The sequence below is a fragment of the Podarcis gaigeae genome, assembly GCF_964106915.1.
Source record: "Podarcis gaigeae genome assembly, chromosome: 3".
Classification (NCBI taxonomy): domain Eukaryota; kingdom Metazoa; phylum Chordata; class Lepidosauria; order Squamata; family Lacertidae; genus Podarcis; species Podarcis gaigeae.
Genome location: NC_139680.1, coordinates 65,387,342 through 65,411,234, shown reverse-complemented (window position 1 = coordinate 65,411,234; position 23,893 = coordinate 65,387,342). Strand labels below are relative to the sequence as shown.

The 23,893-nt window shown below is 43.2% G+C and overlaps 1 protein-coding gene across 1 annotated transcript; it reads left to right on the top strand.

Moving 5' to 3' along the window:
* Positions 1-1,358: 1,358 nt before the first annotated feature.
* On the top strand, positions 1,359-22,507 carry KATNA1 (katanin catalytic subunit A1). Its single transcript, XM_083731844.1, has 12 exons — positions 1,359-1,513; positions 1,922-2,013; positions 11,193-11,366; positions 13,303-13,460; positions 13,793-13,976; positions 15,034-15,155; positions 17,017-17,122; positions 17,895-18,053; positions 19,198-19,324; positions 19,808-19,942; positions 20,421-20,547; positions 22,158-22,507. The coding sequence occupies exons 3-12, from the start codon at positions 11,196-11,198 to the stop codon at positions 22,354-22,356; spliced, it is 1,488 nt and encodes a 495-aa protein (XP_083587970.1). The 5' UTR covers positions 1,359-1,513; positions 1,922-2,013; positions 11,193-11,195; the 3' UTR covers positions 22,357-22,507.
* Positions 22,508-23,893: the final 1,386 nt, after the last annotated feature.

Here is a 23,893-nt window from a genome sequence, read left to right as displayed (position 1 = left end):
AGTTTATATTGATAAAAACTGTTGGTTTGGTCTTCCTCCTCTTTGTTGAATGGGGATATTGAAATCCTGTTCATTCAAATGTTATGCTGTATTGAGCCATGATTACCTGGCTCACAGAGCAATCCAAATGCTTAACAGGGAGCAACAGACGGATGGATCCATCAGCTCATCCAAAACTCTGCCACATGGGTGAAGGGTGGTTTTTCATACATTTTTCCTTGCACTAGGCTTGTCAGGGACCTACGAGTCTTTGGATCTCGGAGCTCCAATGCCTTTAATGTCCTGGGGTTTTTTTGTGAGGGGCGGGGAGCTTCTCTGGGTACCAGCAGCAGTTGCTTCACACCTGCCCTCACAGAACTTGGAGCCACTGGTACCATGCACCCCCACCAGTGGTGCTTTTCACCAGCTGATAAGCGGGCACACCATCCTACTAACATCTGACATGAGCATCCAGAGGTTAAGATTTTGCCCCCAGTTGTTATTTACTGTATTTCTAAAGCTGCCTTCATGCCATGGGGTCCGAGGACAGTGTACAAATAGAGTATAAATCTTACCATGTAATGGAATTCCCCCCCCTAAATATAGGTATTTTGAAAACCACAGTTCATAAGACTTGTAATTTCTTCCCAACTTAGGTACAAATATAAGACCCTATCCTATTGGTCTTTATTCTAAAGTAACATGAAGTAGCATTCCAAAGTACCAATATAATAAACTATAAAATCAAACCTAATTTTTTTTTTAATACACAGCACTTTATTCTGCTCTTCTATACACACCTGAAAGTAAGCCCAGTTTAACTCTGTGAGGTTTACTTATTGGTAGATACTCTGGACTGTTGCATTGCTATGATACTGCAGTTTGTGAAACGTATGAGGCTCTGTGAAATGCTATGAGTGTAGCGTGATCCTACTGCTGCCAGTAAGGTAAGGTAAAAAGGTCTTTCCTTGGCTTTGCTATGCCACTAAGCCAGAGAAGAAATCTATACCCTCCACACGTCACCTCCCATCAGGCAGCAGAGCCAATGATAAGGGATAATGGAAGATACGAACCAAAACATCTGGAGGACCCCTTCTCAAAATCATATAGTCTTTAATTTCAGGAAAACAGAGGGCAACACCAAACCTGCTGCCTCAACGCCTTCCACATGTGCTGAGTCAGAAATATTTTGGGCAGCAGGTTGCAGGACAGCCTCAAAGAAAGTAAAAAAGAAAAAGCGGGCAGAAGAGCCCGCCCAGCAGTGACGCCGCAAGTTCTGATTGGAGGAGAGAATATAAATGAACGAAGGGGGAAAGAATCCCACGCCACTCAGAGTCCCGAGAAAAAAAAGAAACTCCCGGTGGGCGGGGCGTGGGGACGTTAGGACGCCGTGGGGCGGGGCAAGAGCTGGCGCCTGCGCGCTAGCGACAGCGCCTCCGCGCGTAGTGGGCGGGAGGCGGCGCTGAGATGAGTCGGGCCCTAGCGCCACTGCTGCCGCCGTCGCCGCCGTTACGGAGCTGAGCGCGCCGAAGAGGTGAGTGAGCGTCCGCTTCCCCCTTCCGCCAGCCTCGCTTTCCCCGTCCGTTGAGCCCGGAGCGCCCCCTCCCTCGCCGCCCGCCTCCTTCGGCGTCTTTAGGCGGCTTCTGCGCCCTCCAATAGCATCCGGAGTGGGATGTCGCCCCCCGAGCGGCGTTGGCGGGAGGGCTTTGAATGGGCTTTGCTGGGCAGCCTCTCCTCGTCCAGGAGGCCCGAAAAGAGGCTGGAGGGGAGGCGCCCGCGTCCCCAGCTCCCGGTTTCCTGCGGCTCCAGACCCTGTTTCGTCTCCTCCTCCTGCTGGATACTTTCTTGGCATTCCCTTCCCTTCTCGCCCCCCAGCACCTGCCCGTGTGAGGCATCCCGCGGGTGACTGGAGAGCCCTTTGCCCAGTTACGTGTTCTCTTAGGATTTCAGGTGATGCGGGAGACGTCACTGTCGGGCTACTCGTCCTGCCATTCCTTGGACTGCTTTCCGGAGTAAACAACACCTGCTTTGGGAGTAAGTCAGTCTCTCTTTTTGTATGGTTGGGGGCGGAGTGGGGACATCATCGTGAGTATTGGCGGGGTGGGGGGAACTTCTTTCTTCCCTGTGCCATAGAAGTGTGAGTCCCAGCAACTGGTGCTCAGAGACATACTGCCTTTGAAAGTGGAAATAAAACCCCTGGCCATTGTAGCGAGTAGCCATGGAAAGCTTTATTCACCATGGATTTGTCTAATCCTCTTTTAAAGTTATCCAGGTTGGTGATGCTACCTCTTGTGTGAGTGAACTCCATAGTTAAACTACGTGCTGTGTGTGAAGAAGCCCTTTCTTTTACCTGTCCGGAATCTTCCTGTATTCAACTTCACTGGATGTTCCCAAGTTATGGGAGAGGAAGGAAAAATTTTCTCTGTCTGCTAGTTCTCCATACTATACTGTTATAGATTTGGGAGTGCTCCTCGCCCCACAAATCCTAGAAATTAATAAATGGTAGTATTTTGATGATTTGGGATGTGAAAGGAGAAGTGCAAACTGCAGAGGAATTTCTGGGCTAGTCTATGCAAAACAGGGCCACTAAGGAAAATTAGAGTTCCAGTGATATCTGACCAATATTTTAACAGTGGCCCACTAATTAAAATAACTTGGCAGTGCAAGAGAACTGTCCTTCCCCCCCCCCCCTGCCCTGAGGTGTGAACAGAGACTGGGGTTTGGAAGGTTGGCAGGGTGACTGTGTGTTTGAGGTGACAGGAAAAAGGAGTCTGGGAAAGAGAAGGAGGAAGAGAGACTGGCATCCATCTTTAGGCAGGCTGGCTGAGGGAGATGCCTTGACTCCAGGGCTTCACTGCTGCAGGGACATGCCCTCTTGAAATGACCATGCTGTAAGATTTGGACTCCTCCCATGGAGACTGAAGCCACGACAGTTTCTACCATGTCTCCGTTCTTCAAAGGGCCACAGTGCCTGGAACCCCATGTGCATGAGCTCTTGCCACTGCTCAGCAGAGAGTGGGAGGCACCCAGCTTTTGTAACAATACATAATTTTATGCATCTTTATAACTTCTTCTTTAGAATGGAAGTTGCCTATTTTCACAGCTGCTGCATGACTGCATTGCAGACCTTCTGAAAGTTCAGGTGTGTAGTCTGGGTTACACCTTGAACCATCATTGCTACTGGAGGCGTAGGTGGTCCCAGAGGCTAGGAGTGCCTTTTCCTAGCTTTGACTGGTGCACCAGCCATAGCCATTCTTGGACAGGGCTAATTTATACACTATTAACTTCCAGGTTGGGTTACTGCAATGTGCTCTGTGTTGTGCTTGTTGCTGCTTTAGGACCTGCGGCTAACTCAGTGGTTCAGTTACTGAATGGTGCTGCCTACCATTGAGCATGTTACACTGGGGCAGGTTCAAGGTGCTTATTGACATATAAGACCCTGAATAACTTGGGGCTTGAGGGAGCACCTTCTCTCATATCATCCTGTCCGTTAATTGAGTTCTCTATATCAGGCCCTCCTAGTCATTCCATCACCTGCACACATGCATCCTGAAGCACCCAGGGGGAGATCTTTCCAGCTCTTGGAATTCCCTCTTTCCTTAAGTATGGCAGGTACCAACCTTGTGTTTTGGTATCTGTTTAAGACCTACCACTTTTATCAAGCATTTCCTTTATTTTAAACATCTAGCTTTCAGTGAAATATTTTTTATGTTTCCACTGTTATTGTTGCATTAATGCTTTGTGTACTTTCTTAAATACGTTCAATATAAGCTGCCCTGAAATTTGATAATAAAGATGGTATATAAATATTAGAAACAATGCTGGTGTTTATAGGAATAAATATTTCATTGTTTTCTTGTCCTGTAGATAATAAACCCTGGGAGTGGAGAATTCAGTATCAGGATTGTGCATTATTACTGTTGTTGTTGCAAGTGAGCTAATGTAAAATGATTACTCGGGGTCTGCTCCTGAAGGTTGCAAGAATGGGCATTTGGTCTTGATAAAATTATTGCATCTATGTTGAAATTTTGTGAGTAGTCAATCTTTTGCCCTCCAGATGTTGGGCTACAGCTGCATCACTCCTGACATTTGGTTATGGGGGCGGGGGTGTAGTCCAGCAATATCTGGTGGACACCTCTTTGATTATCCCTGGTTCAGCGGAAGGTCATCTTCCCAGTTACACAGGAATTGGAAAGGAGGAATATGAGCTTGATTCTTGCTGTGGTTTGTGTAAGTCCCCCTAAACCAGCAGTCACCTTGGTTTTTAGACACCTTGTTTTTTAGACCCAAGAGAGAACACCCACACTCCTCACTTTTCCAAGGGATCTGGGTATAACTTTTGCGGCTAAGGCAGTAGTGCTCAGCAGAACAAGGTAAAGCTTCACTTTTTATCTTTCCTTTCAACACTTGGGTCACTGCTCATTCCTGAGAGGGTCAGCCGAGGCAGTGGGGAGGTTTGCCCTGCCTCGCCAACTACTACTAGACTAACATGTTTTTTAAAAGATGCAAAGAGGGGTATACATTTCTCAGTGAAGGCACTCAGACTCTAAAAACTGGAAACATTGTAATCAAAATGTTGTTATTTAGTCCATATTTTATTTTTGTTATTATATGTACAACTAATAATGGCAACAAAGTGTTCTGGTTCTAATAAGTGTACAGGAGCCTAATAATCTTCAAACAGGTCAGAACCGGAAGCATAGTGTAGCAAGCTGTAATACAACAACAAGCATTTTCTCTTGATTTCAGTGTTTTAATTTTCTCAAAATTGATATTGGTGGCACTTTGACTTTGGGTACACTGTGCCCATAATGCTCTGGTTTTCTAGAGCAGGGGTTGTCAACCTGGTCCCTACCGCCCACTAGTGGGCGTTTCAGGATTCGAGGTGGGTGGTAGGGGGTTCTACGGCACAAGCACTGGTGGGCGGTAAAGAAATTTTACCATCAAGAAAAATACATTAGTGGGCAGTAGGTATAAAAAGGTTGACTTACCCCTGTTTAAGAGTAAAAGAATGAACAAAGTAACATGCATATCAGAGGGGATGAAGGTAGCAATGCTTTTGTCTATCCCTGTTATGTATTTACAAATAACTTTTCAAAATTAACTGTGAAACTCTAGCAGATGGCAGAATTCTGAACTGTCATTTCAGAAGCAACACTCTCCTTATGTAGTATTGTTCAGTGCTGGATCTACAAGTTTTGTCATAGGGTGCAAAAGTCTTGTTTTTTGTCATAGGGTGCCACCCATTCTCCCTAAAGACAAATGCTTTAAAAAGGCAGTGGCGTAGCGTGGGGGGTGCAGGGTGGGCCGGCCGCACCGGGCGCAACATCTGGGGGTTAGGGTTAGGTTAGGGTTAGGGGGTGCAAATCCACGGGTTAGGGGGCGCAAATTACTTGCCTCGCCCCGGGTGCTGACAACCCACGCTATGCCACTGAAGAAGGCCTCATATAGGTTGGTGGATTAAGTCAAGGAAAGGGAGCTTTCAAAATGAGTTGCCAGTTTCCTTTATAATGCGCTGTCAGATTTAAAATTCAATTAAAAGCAAAATTAAATAATAATAATAATAATAATAATAATAATAATAATAATAATGTATAGTTTAGCAGCCAGGACCATCCAACACAGGAAATCAAGTTACATACACTTCTGTCTTCTTAGAGGTATGAAGCTGTCAGTGTTCCCAATTAGCCCCCACACATCCACACATAGGTTACTAACTGTAAAGCATAATGGGAGGCCAGTATATAGGGGAGTGCCTGCAAGGGGGCCACTCTCCTGGTTTGCTTTGCCCAGGGTTCATGTGCTTGCCCTGCTTGGTGCAGTGGGTACTAGGAAGCAGAAGGTGACGAAGGGAAAGGAGGCAGAGGCGCTTATCTGGATCCATCTCCTGTGGCGGGGTGTGTACCCTGAAAGCTGAGGATCGGGTGGGAGAAAAAAGGAGGCATTTGATTACAGCATATCTGTGGGTGCTGTTCTGGGCATTTCCAGCAAGGAGGCAGAGGGGGTGCAGCTGCATCTGTAGTGGTGAAGTGGAAGGAAGAGGAAAACAAGGAGGGCTGCCCATCTGTCTGCCTTGGGACCTGCTGCGTCTTGGAACAAGGGCTGCCAGGCAACAGTGAGGCAAGGCAAGGCAGAAATGGCAGGGAAGGTTCTGGGCTCTGCTGCTGCTGTTGCTGCCATGCTTGCATTGTCTGGCTGCTGTTTGCCTTCTGCTGACAGCCCAACAGACCAGACCCAATGTTGGGATCTCCGCCAGAGTGAAGTGAGAGGCTCCTCCCTGCCCTTTCGCTCCTTTCAGCATTGATGTGTGTGTGTGTTGAACCCAGTAATTTTGCAGCCACCCTAATGTGCCATCCAGGGGCACTTGCCCGCTTTGTCCCCACACCCGATCCAGCCCAAGTATTGTTTTGGGAGAGATTCATTTAGCAGCAGAGCACGCACACACACACTTTTAAAAAAATTTAAATAGATGGTTTGAATAAAAAACAATGCTAAAGTATGATGTCATGACTGGAAATGCATTGTATAAGCTTCATAATTTCTCTTTGGAAGCTGAGCTTCTGTTAGTGCTGTTGTTAAAAGTTGCAAGTCTTGGAAACTGTTGTGAAGTTTTTAGTGTACAACTTGTGTGAGAAAACATGCTTCCAAGATTTCAGCAAGCTTTCTCATAGGTGTTTAGGATGGGTAAGAATGGTTCTCATACCTGATACACCTGTTTGCTAGTATGAGCTGATGACTAAACTAGTTTGAAATTACAAGTTTAGCAAGATGATGAAAACAATTAAGCAAGTAATGGCAAGTCATAAAGGAGATTTGGGTTTTTTTGGATTCCAGAGTTTAAAAGCATATTACAGTTCGGTTTTTGCAGTAAAACACGAGAGATAAGAGTGCTCTGAAAAGTCATAGGCAGGCAAAAAAGAAAGGAAGTAGATAATACTGAATGAAACAGTAGTAATGGTAAGCAAGGAGAAAACCAGAGGAAGAGTATTTGAAATGAGAGAGCACTGTACACAAAGTAAATCCCATTAAAGAGCCACATACTAAACAAAGCAATGTATTTTAGCATTAATTTAAGTGTGGTTGGTATCTTCAGTGAAATTTTGTTAAACTTTTTTTAAAACTTAAGATACTTTAAAACAGTTTAATTTTTTTTTTAAAAAAGCAGTGTACAAAATGATCAAAACATATAAAAATCAAAATTATATAGCATATCATAAAATAAAATTCTAAAAATTACATGGTGATCAGTAGAATGTACAGCTAATAGCTGTTTATCAGGTCAGTGTAGTTTGGGCCTCTGTTATCGGCAGCGGAAGCTGCAAACCTGCTGCCGCACCCTGCACTACGTACTGCCAGTTATGTCAGCGTGTTTTGAGTTTCTATTAATATAAGTTCTGTAGCCAGAAATGTTACCTATAACTAGTTTCAACATGTAGCTCTGAATGGATTGCGTACTAAATCTCATAGCAACACTTGACGCAGTGAAATGTGTTTTAAAGGGGTAAAGCAGAGAGCTTTTACCAACTTCAGTGAGAGTCATTCCCTGAGTTTTAATCTCGTGTTACTTACAAACAAGCAGAAATCAAAAGAGTAACATTTCCACTAAGCACAAAATGCTGCAGAAATGATCCTGCATTTGTTTTTAAGTGTAATTCTATCCTAAATCCCTCTTCCATGGATAACCAGATTAGTTTACTTAGAACATAGCACAGAACATTTAATGTAACATTTATGGCTGCTTATTTAAGTCTCCCCAGAACAATGATCTTTTATGAATGAGCCATTAAGTTACATTAGGTTTTCTAAGGGTGAACTCTTGGAATGCTGGGAGTAGATTCCAACTAACTCAATGGCGCTAGCTGCTGAATAGGCTTGTATACAATTGCAGGCACACAGCACTTCTGAAGTGATAAAAAGAGAGAACATTAAGAAGTCACGATGTGGTTGGGCAACTACAGTGTTTCTTCTCCTTCCATCAACCTCCCTCCTGTTGATAGCATTTCTGTAATAAATAATAATAATAATAATAATAATAATAATAATTTATTATTTGTACCCTGCCCATCTGGCTGGGTTTCCCCAGCCACTCTGGGTGGCTTCCATAGAAACCAAAAATACACTAAAATATCATACATTAAAAACATCCCTGAACAGGGCTGCCTTAAGATGTCTTCTGAATGTCAGGTAGTTATTTATCGCTTTGACATCTGATGGGAGGGCGTTCCACAGGGTGGGCGCCACTACCGAGAAGGCCCTCTGCCTGGTTCCCTGTAGCTTTGCTTCTCGCAATGAGGGAACTGCCAGAAGGCCCTCGGCGCTGGACCTCAGCATCTGGGCAGAACAATGGGGGTGGAGACTCTCCTTCAGGTATACTGGGCCGAGGCCTTTTAGGGCTTTAAAGGTCAGCACCAACACTTTGAATTGTGCTCGGAAACGTACTGGGAGCCAATGTAAGTCTTTCAAGACCGGTGTTATGTGGTCTCGGCGGCCGCCCCCAGTCACCAGTCTAGCTGCCGCATTCTGGATTAATTGTAGTTTCCGAGTCACTTTCAGAGGTAGCCCCACGTAGTAGTCCAAGCGGGACTACCCCCATTGCAGTAGTCCAAGCGGGAGATAACTAGAGCCTGCACCACTCTGGCGAGACAGTCCGTGGGCAGGTAGGGTCTCAGCCTGCGTACCAGGTGGAGTTGGTAGACAGCTGCCCTGGATACAGAATTGACCTGTGCCTCCATGGACAGCTGTGAGTCCAAAATGACTCCCAGGCTGCGCACCTGGTCCTTCAGGGACACAGTTACCCTATTCAGGACCAGGGAGTTCTCCACACCAGCCCGCCCCCTGTCCCCCCAAAACAGTACTTCTGTCTTGTCAGGATTCAACTTCAATCCATTAGCCGCCATCCATCCTCCAAACGCCTCCAGGCGCTCACACAGGACCTTCACCGCCTTCACTGGTTCTGATTTGAAAGAGAGGTAGAGCTGGGTATCATCTGCATATTGATGGACACCCAGTCCAAACCCCCTGATGATCTCTCCCAGCGGCTTCATATAGATGTTAAAAAGCATGGGGGAGAGGACGGAACCCTGAGGCACCCCACAAGTGAGGGCCCAGGGGTCTGAACACTCATCCCCCACCACCACTTTCTGAACACGGCCCAGGAGGAAGGAGTGAAACCACTGTATGACAGTGCCCCCAGCTCCCAGCCCCTCTAGACGGTACAGAAGGATGTTATGGTTGATTGTATCAAAGGCCGCTGAGAGATCCAGCAGAACTAGGAAACAGCTCTCACCTTTGTCCCTAGCTCACCGGAGATCATCAACCAGCGCGACCAAGGCAGTTTCAGTCCCATGATGAGGCCTGAATCCCAATTGGAAGGGATCCAAATGGTCCGCATCTTTCAGGCGTGCCTGGAGTTGTTCAGCAACCACGCGCTCAATCACCTTGCCCAAGAATGGAAGATTTGAGACTGGGCGATAGTTGGCCATACAGGCCGGGTCTAAAGATGGTTTTTTAAGAAGCGGTTTAATGACCGCCTCTTTCAGCGGATCTGGGAATGTTCCCTCACAGAGGGAAGCATTCACCACCCCGCAGAGCCCATTGCCCAGCCCTTCCCGGCTTGCTTTTATTAGCCAGGATGGGCAAGGATCAAGGAGACAGGTGGTTGGTTTCACGCGTCCAAGCAGCCTGTCCACATCCTCGGGGGTAACGGATTGAAATTGATTCCGTGCAACTTGACCAGACAGAGCTCTAGCACTCTCCCGCCCCAGCCCTGCTCCCACAGTGGTGTCTAGCTCCTTCTGAATATGAGTGATTTTATCTGCAAAAAACTTTGCAAAATCGTTGCAGGAGATCTTGGGGTCTTTACAAGGTGGTAAAGGTGGTTCCGTTAAATTGCGAACCACCTGAAAGAGTCTCCTGCTACTATTTTCTGCAGATGCAATAGAGGCGGTGAAGAAAGTCTTCTTTGCCGTCGCTATCGCCACTTGGTAGGCTCGACGTTGAGCTCTAACCTGTGTCCGGTCAGATTCGGATTGAGTTTTCTGCCACCGACGCTCTAGTCATCTCAGTGATTGTTTCATCGCCCTCAGCTCCGAAGAAAACCACGGGGCTGTCCGGGCTCCATGCAATCGGAGAGGGCGCTTCGGAGCCAGACAGTCGATAGCCCTGGTTAACTCCGCATTCCAGCGGGCCACCAGGGAATCGGCTGAAAGGCCATCAACATGGGATAAAGCATCCCCTACCACTCTCTGGAAACCATTTGGATCCATTAAGTGGTGGGGGCGGACCATCCGAATTGGTCCCACCTCCCTGCAGAGGGGAAGGGTCGCGGAGAAGTCCATATGAGCAGCCCAGGATATTTAATGTATTCTGAGAGATGTATGAGAATTATGGCTTTGTTTTTTTCTTATTTGGCTTTAATGGAACATCTTCTGCCCATCATAGCCTATCTCATGTACTTCTTTGCTTTTAAAAGCCCTTGGCCACTCTGTGGACTCAGCTATACAGCTGCAAATAAAACTTTTAAAGTGCAATATATGATGTGACACTATATGGCAATGGTGAACCCTATGGAAAATTCAATGTATTTTTTAAATGCTTTTAAAAAAGCATTTTCAGAACATTTTTTATGTCTGTGTAGATAGCACCTGTGTCTCTCAGCCATACCGGGAAATGCCAGGAATTAAATTTAGGACCTTCTGTATGCAAGTCAGGTGCTTTAAGACTGGCAGGGGAAATCTTTCAGATTCTGAATTTGAATAATACAAAGCAATGAAACTGGGACTGGAGGGGAAGCCATGTGTCTGGTTGCTATATACCATAGAATTTAATTCTTCAGTTTATGTTATAGTTATTCTAGTCTAATGTAAATTATGACAAATCTACAGACTATGCAACTTCTATCATTATTTAAAGTATAGTTCTTTGGAGATGAAACTGTTTGAACATGCTGGAACTATGTATTGAGTAATGCTTGTGTCATGACTATTTGACAACAGCCATGTTCACAATAGATTCAAAGGTCTTTGAGAGAGATGGCTTTGTGACAAAATGTAACTGTTCTGTAGTACGAAGACTATTTCACATAATGTATGAAAAATTGAAATACAGCATGAGAACCTTTCCATTCTTACACATTTCCATGTTACACATTTAACAGGTTTTCTTTATATCCCAGCTGTTGTATATTCCAATTGCAGCATTTTTTTCCTCCCCAGCTTATGTTGACCATGAGTCTTGTCATGATAAGTGAGAATGTGAAGCTGGCCCGTGAGTATGCCCTGCTGGGAAATTATGACTCTGCAATGGTCTATTACCAGGGAGTACTTGACCAAATGAATAAATACCTCTCTTCTGTCAAAGACACATACCTCCAGCAGAAATGGCAACAGGTGGGTCATCCTTTTTCCATTGATTGGTTCTTACTTACACTTAATTCATAAGGTCCTTAGCTTAAAAAAATTGCTCGATAATAATTTGCTTACAACAGATCGATTAAATTTTATAAACATGCACATTTCTAAAACCTCCTCTTGGTGAATTCCTAACTTACACTTACTAAACAAAAGCTGCTACTAATTGTTAGAGAAAATGGCACCTTTAATTTTTAAGTTACCTGTTATTTTAATAATTAAAAAACCTCAAAAATAAACTCAGCACTGATTAAAATCTGATGCCAGCGCTTAATTAAAGTTCAAGCCAAACCTTGTCCACTCAGAAGAAAGTCCTATATTGAATTCAATGGGGTTTTCTCCTAGGTATGTGGAGTTTGGATTTGCAGCCTTAGTTGATTAATCCAGTGTTTCCCAACCTTGTGCCTCCAGATGTTTTTGGCCTACAACTCCCATCATCCCTGACCACTGGTCTTGCTAGCTAGGGATGATGGGAGTTGTAGGCCAAAAACATCTGGAGGCACAAGGTTGGGAAACACTGGATTAATCTAAAACTTACTGCTCTGATGAATTGTCTTAATTAATCACTATCATGTGAACATCTGAGCCCTTCCTGGAATGTATCACTTCAGACTCCTGGTGAGGAGTTGCATTTATGAATGCTCTCCCTTAATGTTTTTCAAAAACACAACTTTATGCACAAAAAATGTGACCTTTCTGGCATATCGTGGCTCTTCCATGTGAATGATCATCTGAAATTTCCTGTCAGAGAATTTGCTCCTGCCACACTGGGAGTTGTATTCTTTCTCAGTACTAAAGGTATGTTCCAAAGGCACATGATGCGGCAACCTTGCTGAGATCAATGCCTGGATGGGAGGCCATCTGGAAATCCTACATATGCCTCTGGAATATAAATATGTAAAGTGGGATATAAATAGAATAATAGTTCATCATTATGACTTGCTTATTTAGTACAGTGGTGCCTCGCAAGACGAAAAGAATCCGTTCCGTGAGTCTCTTCGTCTAGCGGTTTTTTTGTCTTGCGAAGCAAGCCCATTGACGGCTTAGCGGATTAGCGCTATTAGCGGTTTAGCGGCTTTTAGCGGCTTATTGGCTTAGCGGATAAGCGGCTTAGAAAAAGGGGGGGAGGGGGGAAAAACTGCAGGAACTCGCAAGACATTTTCGTCTTGCGAAGCAAGCCCATAGGAAATTCCTTTTGCGAAGCACCTCCAAAACGGAAAACTCTTTCGTCTAGCGAGTTTTCCGTCTTGCGAAGCATTCGTCTTGCGGGGCACCACTGTACTGGAATATCTTGCAGTGGCCCAAGTAACCTTGAAAGGCCTGCAGTAAACATCAGTGCAAGGGCTTCTGTGGTGCATTACTGTGCCTGCTATGAAATTTAGATTACAGGAGTCTGTTCTGGAATAACTACCTTAAAGGGCACCTAGCATATGGGCGATCCTTAAGATTAGCAATCACAGAGAAGTAATACTGTACCTTTAATATGGAATGGAACATGCAAACAAACTTCTAAGTTACTTCGCATAAGTTTGCAAACAGTACAAAGTGGACTGGAATGAACTTTAAGCATAAAAAAGTTTGCATGTAAGATCCATTGAAGAAAAGTCAAGCATGTAGTGGTGCATTTGTTCCCCATTTTGGTGCAGGATTTGGGAATCTTTGGTGGACCAGGTCAACTTCCCATAAAGTAACATATTTATCTTGAAAACTTCCAAACGGCCCCTTCATCCAAAATAAAGATAAAAATAAAAGACTGATACAATATCAAAACAAACAATTGAAAAAAAAATCAAAGCAAACAATTGAAGTTAAACATCTCTAGCACTTCTAATGGAGAAATTTTTTTAAGGTACATATGCTCACCTAGGGACACGTTTCTACCTGTTAAAGCTATACTTTTCATGTTTTCAATCAGGTTAGGCAGGAGATAAGTGTAGAAGCGAAGCACGTGAAGGATATCATGAAAACACTAGAAAGCTTTAAATTAGACAGCACGCCTTTGAAAGCTGCGCAGCAAGAATTACCGGCTCATGATGGAGAAGTTTGGTCCCTGCCTGTACCTGCCGAACGTAGGTAAGAGACGCCGAGAGTGTAAAGTGGATCAGGGAAGCCCAAAACATTACATTTAAAATGTCTGTGAGGCCCACACACCGGTTCCAGTTCCTAAGTCGGGGAAAAAGCATGCTGCACTGTCCCCGGTAAATATACCTGAGCAGTCCACATGAAGCCTCAGCACAGACCTTGCCTGGGGGGGGGGGGGATTTCTAAGATCTATTGCCCCATAATGTAAACTATTCAGATCCTCATAGGTCCAAACAAAATGCTTATGCACTTGTCCCTATGTTGAAAGCTGCTTTAGTTTAGCTTTATTACAGTTTTCTCTTTTACATTTTCTAACTAACCAGAAGTTCACCAGGAGCCAGGAAACGTCAGTCTGCTCATTGCAGTGATTGCAGGAGCCAAAATAACCGAGCGAGTGCAGCGCCTAAAGTCTCCAGCCGTCCCTCCTCCCGAAGCTCTAACGATAAAGGCAAAATAATCCGTGGCCGGGAAAAGAAGGATCCGCAGAATAAAATGAAAGAAGAAAAAGTAAGTGTCTAAAATGTGAAGCTAGCTTTTCAAGTTCTTAGAAGTGCCCCTCTCCCATTTTGATCTCTCTCATATACACTGTCAACATTCTCAAGAGGCAGGAGGTCTAAGGTTTTAGGGAAGAGTAGTTTGAAACATGTTAATTTTGAAGCCCCATTACATTCAGTAGTGCATATTTCCAGGTAAATGTGTATAGAATTGCAGCCTTAATGAAACTAAATGTGGCGTTTTTGTCAAATGGTACAAAGATGAATATTATTAGAATTTCCTTTCAGGGAGTCTGAAGGCTATAGTGTATTTCATAAGAGCATAAGAAGACCCTGCTGAATCAGGCCGAGGGCCCATCTAGTCCAGTATCCTGTTCTCACAGTGGCTGAATAGCTACCTGTGGGAAACCAGTAAGCAGGATTCGAGCACAAGAGCATTCCCCTCTCCTGTGGTTTCTGCAAATGGATGGAGTCATTCCATTCACAGAAGAACTTTTAATTAACTGAAGAGGCTTCAGTTAATGGAAGGGGACCATTTTCACCAACACCCACCATGGCACTCCAGCACTTCTCAACGCTCCAGAATATATCTTTGGGGAAGGGATCAATGGGGTTGGTAAAAATGGTTCCCCCTCTTCCACTAGCAGAGACCTCCACTATGTCCTTCCATCTGAGAAACAGCCTTTGATAATATTGGGTGGAGCCATGGGTGCTTTTACAAAACATTTCCATTGTAAAATGCTATATAAATATACCTAATGCCACAATTCAGTAACGGAATTATTTATTATAACAAGGTGCTAGATCAGTTCGTGGCTCAGCTGACTTCTGAATTAGCTAGCCTGCACTTGGGGATGATTTTAATAGTTCACCCAGTGCCATATTTCCATCTTGAATTTGCATTATTCTGGTGCGGCTGTAAGCTGTGTAGACTATGCCCACTTTTGCCTATAGGACCCTTGATTCTATTATAATTAAGCGGGCATTAAGCCAGGTATAGTGATTCATTGTGTGGACAATTTAAAAATAACAAATGTAGGTTTGATATGCAAACTGTGTTTGTAATGCAGAATAAGCCCTCGTCTGACATTTCAGAATCTGAGCCAAAGAAATTTGATAGCACTGGATACGACAAAGACTTAGTAGAAGCTTTGGAAAGAGACATCATTTCCCAAAATCCCAATGTTCGATGGTAAGTGTAACCCATCTCTGTAATTTTTTTTTACTTGGGAAAAAAAATTTGGCTGAAGCCAATGGCTGAAGCTACTGTCCCAATGTGTGTAAGCTCAATCCTTTAAAGAGGGCAATGCCAATGCTTGGTTAAAAATTAAATTTAACCTGACAACAGATTGTAGGTCTTCCATTAATAATATTTTTCATTCAGTTTACGGCAAGATATTACGTTCAAGGAATTAAGTGTATCAGGCCTAGCTCCACTGTGACCTGCCAACTTATTTGCATCATTCAGCTGAATCTAGCACAAGGCTTCTATAGAGGGGATATCACTACATCATACCTACTGTGCAGCCAGGAACAGCAAAATAATGGTACACAACTAGATGCTATACCACGCCATCAGTGGTCTGAAAGAATAATAATCATACTCTTAACTAATGCTGCTATACAGACTTCCTTGCTTAGAAGCAATCCTGTTACCACATAGCCAGCTGAGTGGCCATTCACTCATTGGTTGGCATCCTGTATTTGCTATGAACAGGATGTAGTTTTAGTGGCTGAAGTGTAAATGACTACTGTCCCAATGTGGGCTAGTCAACAGTTGTTAAGAGTTGCTAATTATCTGAATTAACACTTTTCTCCTTTGTGTATACATAAGGCAAGAATGGTATAACATATACACTTATACCAAGAATCCCTGGAAAAGATGATCAATTTGCCTCAACAGAATTTTTCTTAGAATATTACATGAGCCAGTTTTCAGTGAGGGTGGGATAATGAGTTTGTGCATCTTAAAATTAGAGCTTGTGTAGTCTGTATTTGGGCCTGTTCAGTGCCTGAAAGGGGGGGGGGAGAGAACACTCTTCAGACTTAGAGAAGCAAATTGCCTGCTTTCCTTGGTCTTTACTTGCCATATACAACCAATGGATTGGTTTCTGTTTCTATTATGAACCTGTACTTTAAAAGCAAATTCCTTCATACTGAAACACTTCATTCTTACTAAATCCTGAGGAATGTGCCCTGCTGAGTAAACATGAATAATATTAGGCTACTTGTGCCCAAAGAAAGGGCTGGCACATACTGTACAAAATAATGTTTCTCCATAACTTAGAATGTAACGGTTGTGGTTGTGATTGTTTGTTTGTTACTTAATTTATATTTTGAAACTCTCTAGAGGAGGAGGTGGTTTGAGGGGCTGCAGGGGGGGGGGGGAGGAATTGCTGGAAACAGCCAGCCTGCTCAGTCTGCTAATATATTTTTTCTGTCAGCAGTGGGACACCCACTAAATACCTTTCTGTGGTTTTTGACTTCTTGAATATTTATAATTTGTATAACAAATGTACGTATTTATAAAGCTTCACCTCTAATCACTTTTACCCTTGGTTTATATATAAAATCATATTTTAACTTGGTGTGTTAAAAAGTCAAAATTTAACTGAATGTGGTGCCTGCATTCAGAGAGCATTTTAAGCCAGGTTACTTAAAGGGATGATAAATATTACTGAAATGCTTAAATGAAAAATAACACCTGTTTATATTAAAAACAACTTTATGATAGACTTCCATGTGAAAGAACATTTTGTACAAACAACAAGTGTGTTGATGTATTGATAGTTTTCTCCTGGAACAGAATTACAGATCATGCAAATTTATTTGGAACAGAATGCTGACACCTGGGAGCAGATAGAATTCAAATGGGAAACTATTTATTTGATATTCTTCTGTAGAGAGTCATAGAAGGTTTCAGCTGCAGGTAGGAATGCATCTTTTAGAAGCTAACCCAAGGTTACCGTCCGACTGTGATAGGGACTCTTGAATGGAACAGTAATTAGTTGCTTCTAGTGTGTCATAATCTGTTAATTTCTTTTCCTAAACAGGGATGATATAGCTGACTTAGTGGAAGCTAAAAAGTTGCTCAAAGAAGCGGTGGTTTTACCCATGTGGATGCCAGAATTCTTTAAGGGGATTAGAAGGCCCTGGAAGGTAAAATCATGCAATTTAGTTTTGAATTAATAATGTTTTCATATGTCCTGATTGGGCACAATTTTAATAAGAGAAAATGATGAGATAGTATTAACCTAAAATCTGAATGCAATTATTATATGGCTAGAATTTCTCACATTTTAGCAATAGAGCAAAATATAAAGGTAAAGGTACCCCTGCCCGTACGGGCCAGTCGTGTCCGACTCTAGGTTTGTGCGCTCATCTCACTTAAGAGGCCGGGGGCCAGCGCTGTCCGGAGACACTTCCAGGTCACGTGGCCAGCGTGACAAAGCTGCTCTGGCGAGCCAGCACCAGCGCAGCACACGGAAATGCCGTTTACCTTCCCGCTATAAAGCGGTACGTATTTATTTGCTTGCACTTAGGGGTGCTTTCGGACTGCTAGGTGGGCAGCAGCTGGGACCGAAAGACGGGAGCTCACTCCGCCGCAGGGATTTGAACTGCCGACCATATGATCAGCAAGTCCTAGGCATTGAGGCTTTACCCACAGCGCCACCTGCGTCCCAAGAGCAAAATATAATATATCACAATTCCACTGAATACAATGTGTAGTGATCTGGATACGTAAACAAGTTATGTAAGAATGCCTGCTGTTCTGATCCTCAGAGCTAGGATACCATTTTCTTAGACATGATATTAAAGCACATTTGGAGAAAAGGAAGTTCTAAAGCAATTTCCCATGGAAAATGTGTTCTAGATATCTCAAATGAGAAACTTTCTGAACATTTTTTTGGACTTCCTTTCTTTTACATAGGGTGTTTTGATGGTTGGTCCTCCTGGCACTGGAAAAACGCTTCTTGCAAAAGCTGTAGCTACTGAATGCAAGACAACCTTTTTCAACATATCATCGTCAACACTTACTTCAAAATACAGAGGAGAATCTGAAAAACTTGTTCGACTTCTATTTGAAATGGTGATTTTAGAGTTCACTGTTGGTTCTTTGATATATATTTTGGATGAATAATAGTTTCTAGAATATACAGGTGTTTCAAAAACCTGGCTACTCATCTGAAATTTATATTTAAGCTTTTTTCAGACTTCTAGTTGTACAGCAGCTAAAGGGTATGCATGTTTGTATGTAATGGTTGTTGTGTTACATTGGTCAGTTGAGCAGGCCTGACTAGCGTTGAGCTATCGTGGACCAGACTCCTTGTACTGTCATAATTTTGTCTTAACGCAGTACCAGTCCTATCTGACTGCAATGAGTTATTCTCCTTTACCAGACAAGCATGATGCAGTTTCATCACAAAATGTAGAGGGTGTGTGTGTGTGTGTGTGTGTGTGTGTGTGTGTGTGTGTGTAGCCAGCCTCATTCCCACACCACCCCTCTCCATTAAAGTCTTACAGGTTGCTTTGCCACTTAGCAGTGAATTGCATAGTAGCACCTCCCTTGGTTTCATACCATTCAAGTTAATGTATAACTTCTATTACTTTTTTAATGAATGAATTCAGGTAGGTAGCCATGTCGGTCTGACGCAGTCAAAAAAAATTAAAAAGTATCTGAAGAAGTGTGCATGCACACGAAAGCTTATACCCAGAACAAACTTAGTTGGTCTCTAAGGTGCTACTGGACGATTTTTTAAATTTATTATGAAGCACTCCAAAGCCCGCTTGCGTGCTGCCCAGAATATTATTTGAAAGTTAGTTGGAAATCTGGATGATGGATTAATGCATAACATTTGGCCATGCTGGCTAGGAATGGCAGTTGAAGTCCAGTGTCTGGGAACCCAAGATTGTTGCTTCAGGGGTAGACTTTAGTAATATGGTGCCCTGAGCAAAGGCAAAATTTGGCATTGTCCCCCCCACCCCAAAAAACCTTTGAGTAGGTACCCATATAAATATAGCGATGATGATGCACCCCCTCGGCTTGGCACCCTGTGCAGGGGAACTACCCGAATCACCCTAAATCTGGTCTGGTTGCTGACTTGAGAGGGGAAAACTGTAATTGTATGGACTTTCAAGGTTATATGCCATGTTTTTTGTGAAGTAAGTTGTTAAACATAGCTCAGCGGTACTTCTGGTGATTTAATTGATGTTCCTTCATCTTGTCTCTCCAGGCTCGATTCTATGCACCAGCAACAATATTTATAGATGAAATTGATTCTATCTGTAGTCGCAGAGGAACTTCTGAGGAGCATGAAGCCAGCCGAAGGGTGAAGGCAGAATTACTCGTTCAGATGGATGGTAAATATGCTCAGTTCACATTGTGTTAAAGAGAAGTGGAGCTCAAAGGAGGAACTTTGATGTGACATTATAGTAACAACACTGTACTAATATTTCTGCTTTGGATCAGAAATTATGTATGACTGTTTAAAGTAGTAGCTTTGTGCTATACATGGATCATGTGGATGTAGCCACTGTCTGAATTACCGTGGTTGTGGAATCATTGAACAGTCTTAATTTTGCAGACCAGTGGATAGACTTCTGAAGTGTTTTCCCTCTTTACAAAGTGTCTTAGTCGTTCTGCTCCTGTTTTCCTTTTTTAGTAATTAAATGCAGCAGCAGGGGGAGCTGCTTCAATAGCCAAGAGACACTTTATTCAAATTGTTCAGTGCAAATCTGTTGCCATTTTATGCAGGTGATTAAAATTCACATTGGCTTTAACTTTGGATAGCTTCCAGAATTTTGTGACCTCCCCTAATAACTTCGTCTTTCCTTCTGATTTAGGTGTTGGAGGGGCTTCTGAAAATGATGACCCTTCCAAAATGGTTATGGTACTAGCTGCTACTAATTTCCCATGGGATATTGATGAGGCCTTACGACGGCGGCTGGAGAAGAGAATTTATATTCCTTTACCATCGGGTAGAACAACTTCCATTTTGGGGGAAACCAACCTTTTTATTTATCCTGAATTTTGAATTCTGAACCTGAATTTGGTATAGGACTGTATTGGGAAAGAGGGGTGGTGCTTCCAAGTGGCCTCCGGGGAAAATACTCCCCCAAGAAGTAGAATCCCAGGTTTGTGCTGCCTTCTGTGGAAGAGGCTCTGCAGCTCCCAGTCTTCCTGCCCAGTGTTCCCTTCTCCCCTGGGAAGTCCCCTGAACCTCCAGAGCTGCGATTAGGGTGGCAGTTTGGGTTGCAGTGAAAATCACTTCCCTTCCTTGGTAGATTGTTGATTGTAAACTTTGGCACACAAGATTCTCGGGTGGCAAAAAAGCAGAACTAAGTGCATGTTTAGGAACCCATTTTTGAAAGCCTCAGCATTTTGAGAAAGTTAGTAACTATACTATGTGGTTCAAACTATTTATATTGCTACTTTTAAAAAAATGTTCTGTCTTAGCCAAAGGTAGAGAAGAACTTCTAAGAATAAGCCTGCGAGAGTTGGAACTTGCTGATGATGTTGACCTTGCCAATATAGCACAAAATATGGACGGTTATTCCGGGGCTGACATTACTAATGTGTGCAGGTACGTTAAAACTGTAACACTTCTAAAATAATTAAGGCCTGTTTTAAGCATACCTACTCAGAAATTTGAATGAATAATAATTTAATTGGGGCTTCTATTGGAATCCAAAATTTGTTTATGAAACTACATTAATGTTGCCGTTTGTCCCCTGGCTTACTGCTGCTTTGGTAAAAAAAATTATACTGAAACTATTTCCCAGCCAGGCAGTCTTTATTCTTCTCCCTCTTCATTCTCCTCTAGTTCAAGGAAAGCAGATAGATTCAACCTATTTGTCTGCTTTCCTTGAACCTGGGGAATGACAGGTTTGTATACCTTTTCCCCCAAGTCCCCATTTTCTGCCACGATGAGTTTTTTCCTTCTTGGTGCACACTTCTCTCATGTATTGTTCCTCTCCACTCTACATTTTGTTTTATCCTTTTTCTCTGGCCATATTCACTTTTTCCTCATCCACATCAGTTACCTTCTCTTATTTCTTCCCCTCCCCTCTACTCCCTCTCCATTATTTTTTTCCTGCCTCACTCAGTAAACCTTTCTCTAACCCCATACCTGTCTCAACTGCACTACTTGTGCCTTTTCTCAGTAGGTGAATCCGTTCAGCCCTTGCAAAATAAAGAGGGTAATGCCCATATCAGCCCCTCCAAAATGACTCCACACTCCTTGCCTTCTGCCATCTATTAGCCTAGCCAGTGTCACTGTTTGAAATACCGAAATTCCTGTCTTCCCATTGAAGGCAGTTTAGATATTTGACAGAGCTGTAGCTGTAAAGCATCTGCTCTGAATGCATAAATTCCTAGGTTGGAAATATCCCTTACCTGAAATCCTAGTGAGCCACTGGCAGTCAGTGTAGACAATGCTGAACTGGATGGACCAATGCTCTGACTCTGCATAAGGCAACTTCCTGGATTCTTGTGATATTTTGCTGAAGGGAGATACCAAAAATGTGTAGCAGTTTCTGTGAGTATACAGTGGTACCTCGGGTTAAGTACTTAATTCGTTCCAGAGGACTGTTCTTAACCTGAAACTGTTCTTAACCTGAAGCACCACTTTAGCTAATGGGGCCTCCTGCTGCTGCTGCGCCGCTGCTGCACGATTTCTGTTCTCATCCTGAAGCAAAGTTCTTAACCCGAGATACTATTTCTGGATTAGCGGAGTCTGTAACCTGAAGCGTATGTAACCTGAGATACCACTGTACAAAGGATAAGACATGCATGATCAGAGAGAGAGAGAGAGAGAAAAGAATGATAAAAAGGTGTCTCTGTAAGCTGGGGTTTCAAGCTGGGTCTCAGATTCCAAATTACTGCAATAGTTTTATGTGATCTACTGAACTGTTATTAATCCACTGTTGTAGAAGTGGGAGCCTGCATGCCTCCAGATGTTGCTGGACTGACTCCCAACATCTGGAGAGCCACAGGTTCCCTAGCCATGCAGTACTGAATACAATACGAAGTCCTCAGATGTGTTTCCGTTTGTGTGCTGAAGGTCAAACTTTCCAAGCGGTCTCTGTTTGATATTTTAAGCATGTCAGTGTTCATTTACAGCTACTATTAGCTATTTACTTAGGACCAGTGGCATTGTGTATTCTCATTAAGTCCAATCTTGGATACCAACAGGGATGCTTCACTAATGGCTATGAGAAGGCGTATTGAAGGCTTGACACCAGAAGAAATCCGAAATCTTTCCAGAGATGAAATGCACATGCCAACCACAATGGAAGATTTTGAAATGGCTTTAAAGAAAGTTTCGAAGTCAGTCTCTGCTGCGGACATTGAAAAATATGAGAAATGGATATTCGAATTTGGATCATGCTAAGCCTTCCTACCTTGAGATATCTGCCTTAAGTCTTCAAACAATTCCAGAAGTAATTAAAAAGTAGTGCAACAGGGCACTGAGTACTATTTTTTAACTTTTGTAATTACAGTTAACAGCAATATCCTTAATAAAGTTAGTTTTTTAAACTGCAGCTCATTTTTTACCTCTTGCACCAGTTGTCTCTTCTGTTCTCTGCACAAGGTATTTGCATGTAAACTAGCCTTCAATCTATGCACCCAACTAATGCAATAGTATTAGTTGGGAAGTGGTATAGGTACCTATTTACAGATAACAGGGTGAAAACTTTTTGACATAGATCCACAGTTTCAATTTTTATATTCAAACAGAGTAAGCTTGTTCTGCTGTTTGCCTACGCTTTAACTAATGATAAGTAAAAGTGAGCCACCTGAGCCTCAGGTGACATCAAAGAATCCAAAATAACCCCCAAGCTACATACCTGCTCCTTCAGAGTATGTAAACCCACCAAGAACAGGCAATCTCCCATCCATACAGCCTAAGGAACCACTCACTAACAGTGCCCTAATTCTGTAACTTTAGCGAATTACATAAACATTCAATGGGAATCAATGCTAGGTGGTGCTGGGAAACACGAATGGCACAAGGAGAATTCACAGGAGAAAACCAATGGCAATATATAAAGGGTATCATGGTGCCGGTAAGAAAATAAATATTTTGCCTTGTCTCACACTTTGCTCTGGAGACCTTCCTTATTCACCAAGCAGCAGTAGCATTTCAATATTATGAATATGTAGTGCTTTGTGTTCTAGCATGGCAGTTATCTCAAAAGTGGAGTACTTTTCAATATAAAATATTTGAAGGCATTCTTTTCACGTGAAGTCATAGGCTTGATAGCCCCATGAACCTGCCCTCATGCTGAGATGAGGGTCCTCCCATCTCCAAAGGTAATGCAGGTAGCAGCTAGGATGTGGGCTTTTTCAGTTGTTGCATCCTCCGTTATCTTTCTGGCACCAAGCAAATATGTTTTTTATTTCCCCAGGCCTTTAAGCTTTCATGTTATAAAGGCATTTATGTGCCATCTTTCAGCTGTAGAAAGAGCCCCCAAAGTAGCATTTGATCATTCAGCTGTATTCAGTGGTGTTGCTTGGCTGAATGTAAGGCTTCCAGCAGCAGAATGAGGAGCAAAGCAATTTCCCTTCCTCTCTCCAAATCTGCTCTGCAAAGTCCCCAGCCCTCCAGACTAACTTAGGAGGGATGTGCAGGGGAGGAGATGCTGCTTCCCTCCCTATTCTGCTGACAGATTCCTTATGGTCAGCTGAGCAACACTCAACACAATCCTAAAAGTAAAGGTACCTCTGACCATTAGGTTCAGTCACAGACGACTCTGGGGTTGTGGCGCTCATCTCGCTCTATTGGCCGAGGGAGACAGCGTTTGTCCGCAGACAGCTTCTGGGTCATGTGGCCAGTAAGACTAAGCCGCTTCTGGCAAACCAGAGCAGCGCACGGAAATGCCGTTTACCTTCCCGCCGGAGCGGTACCTATTTATCTACTTGCACTT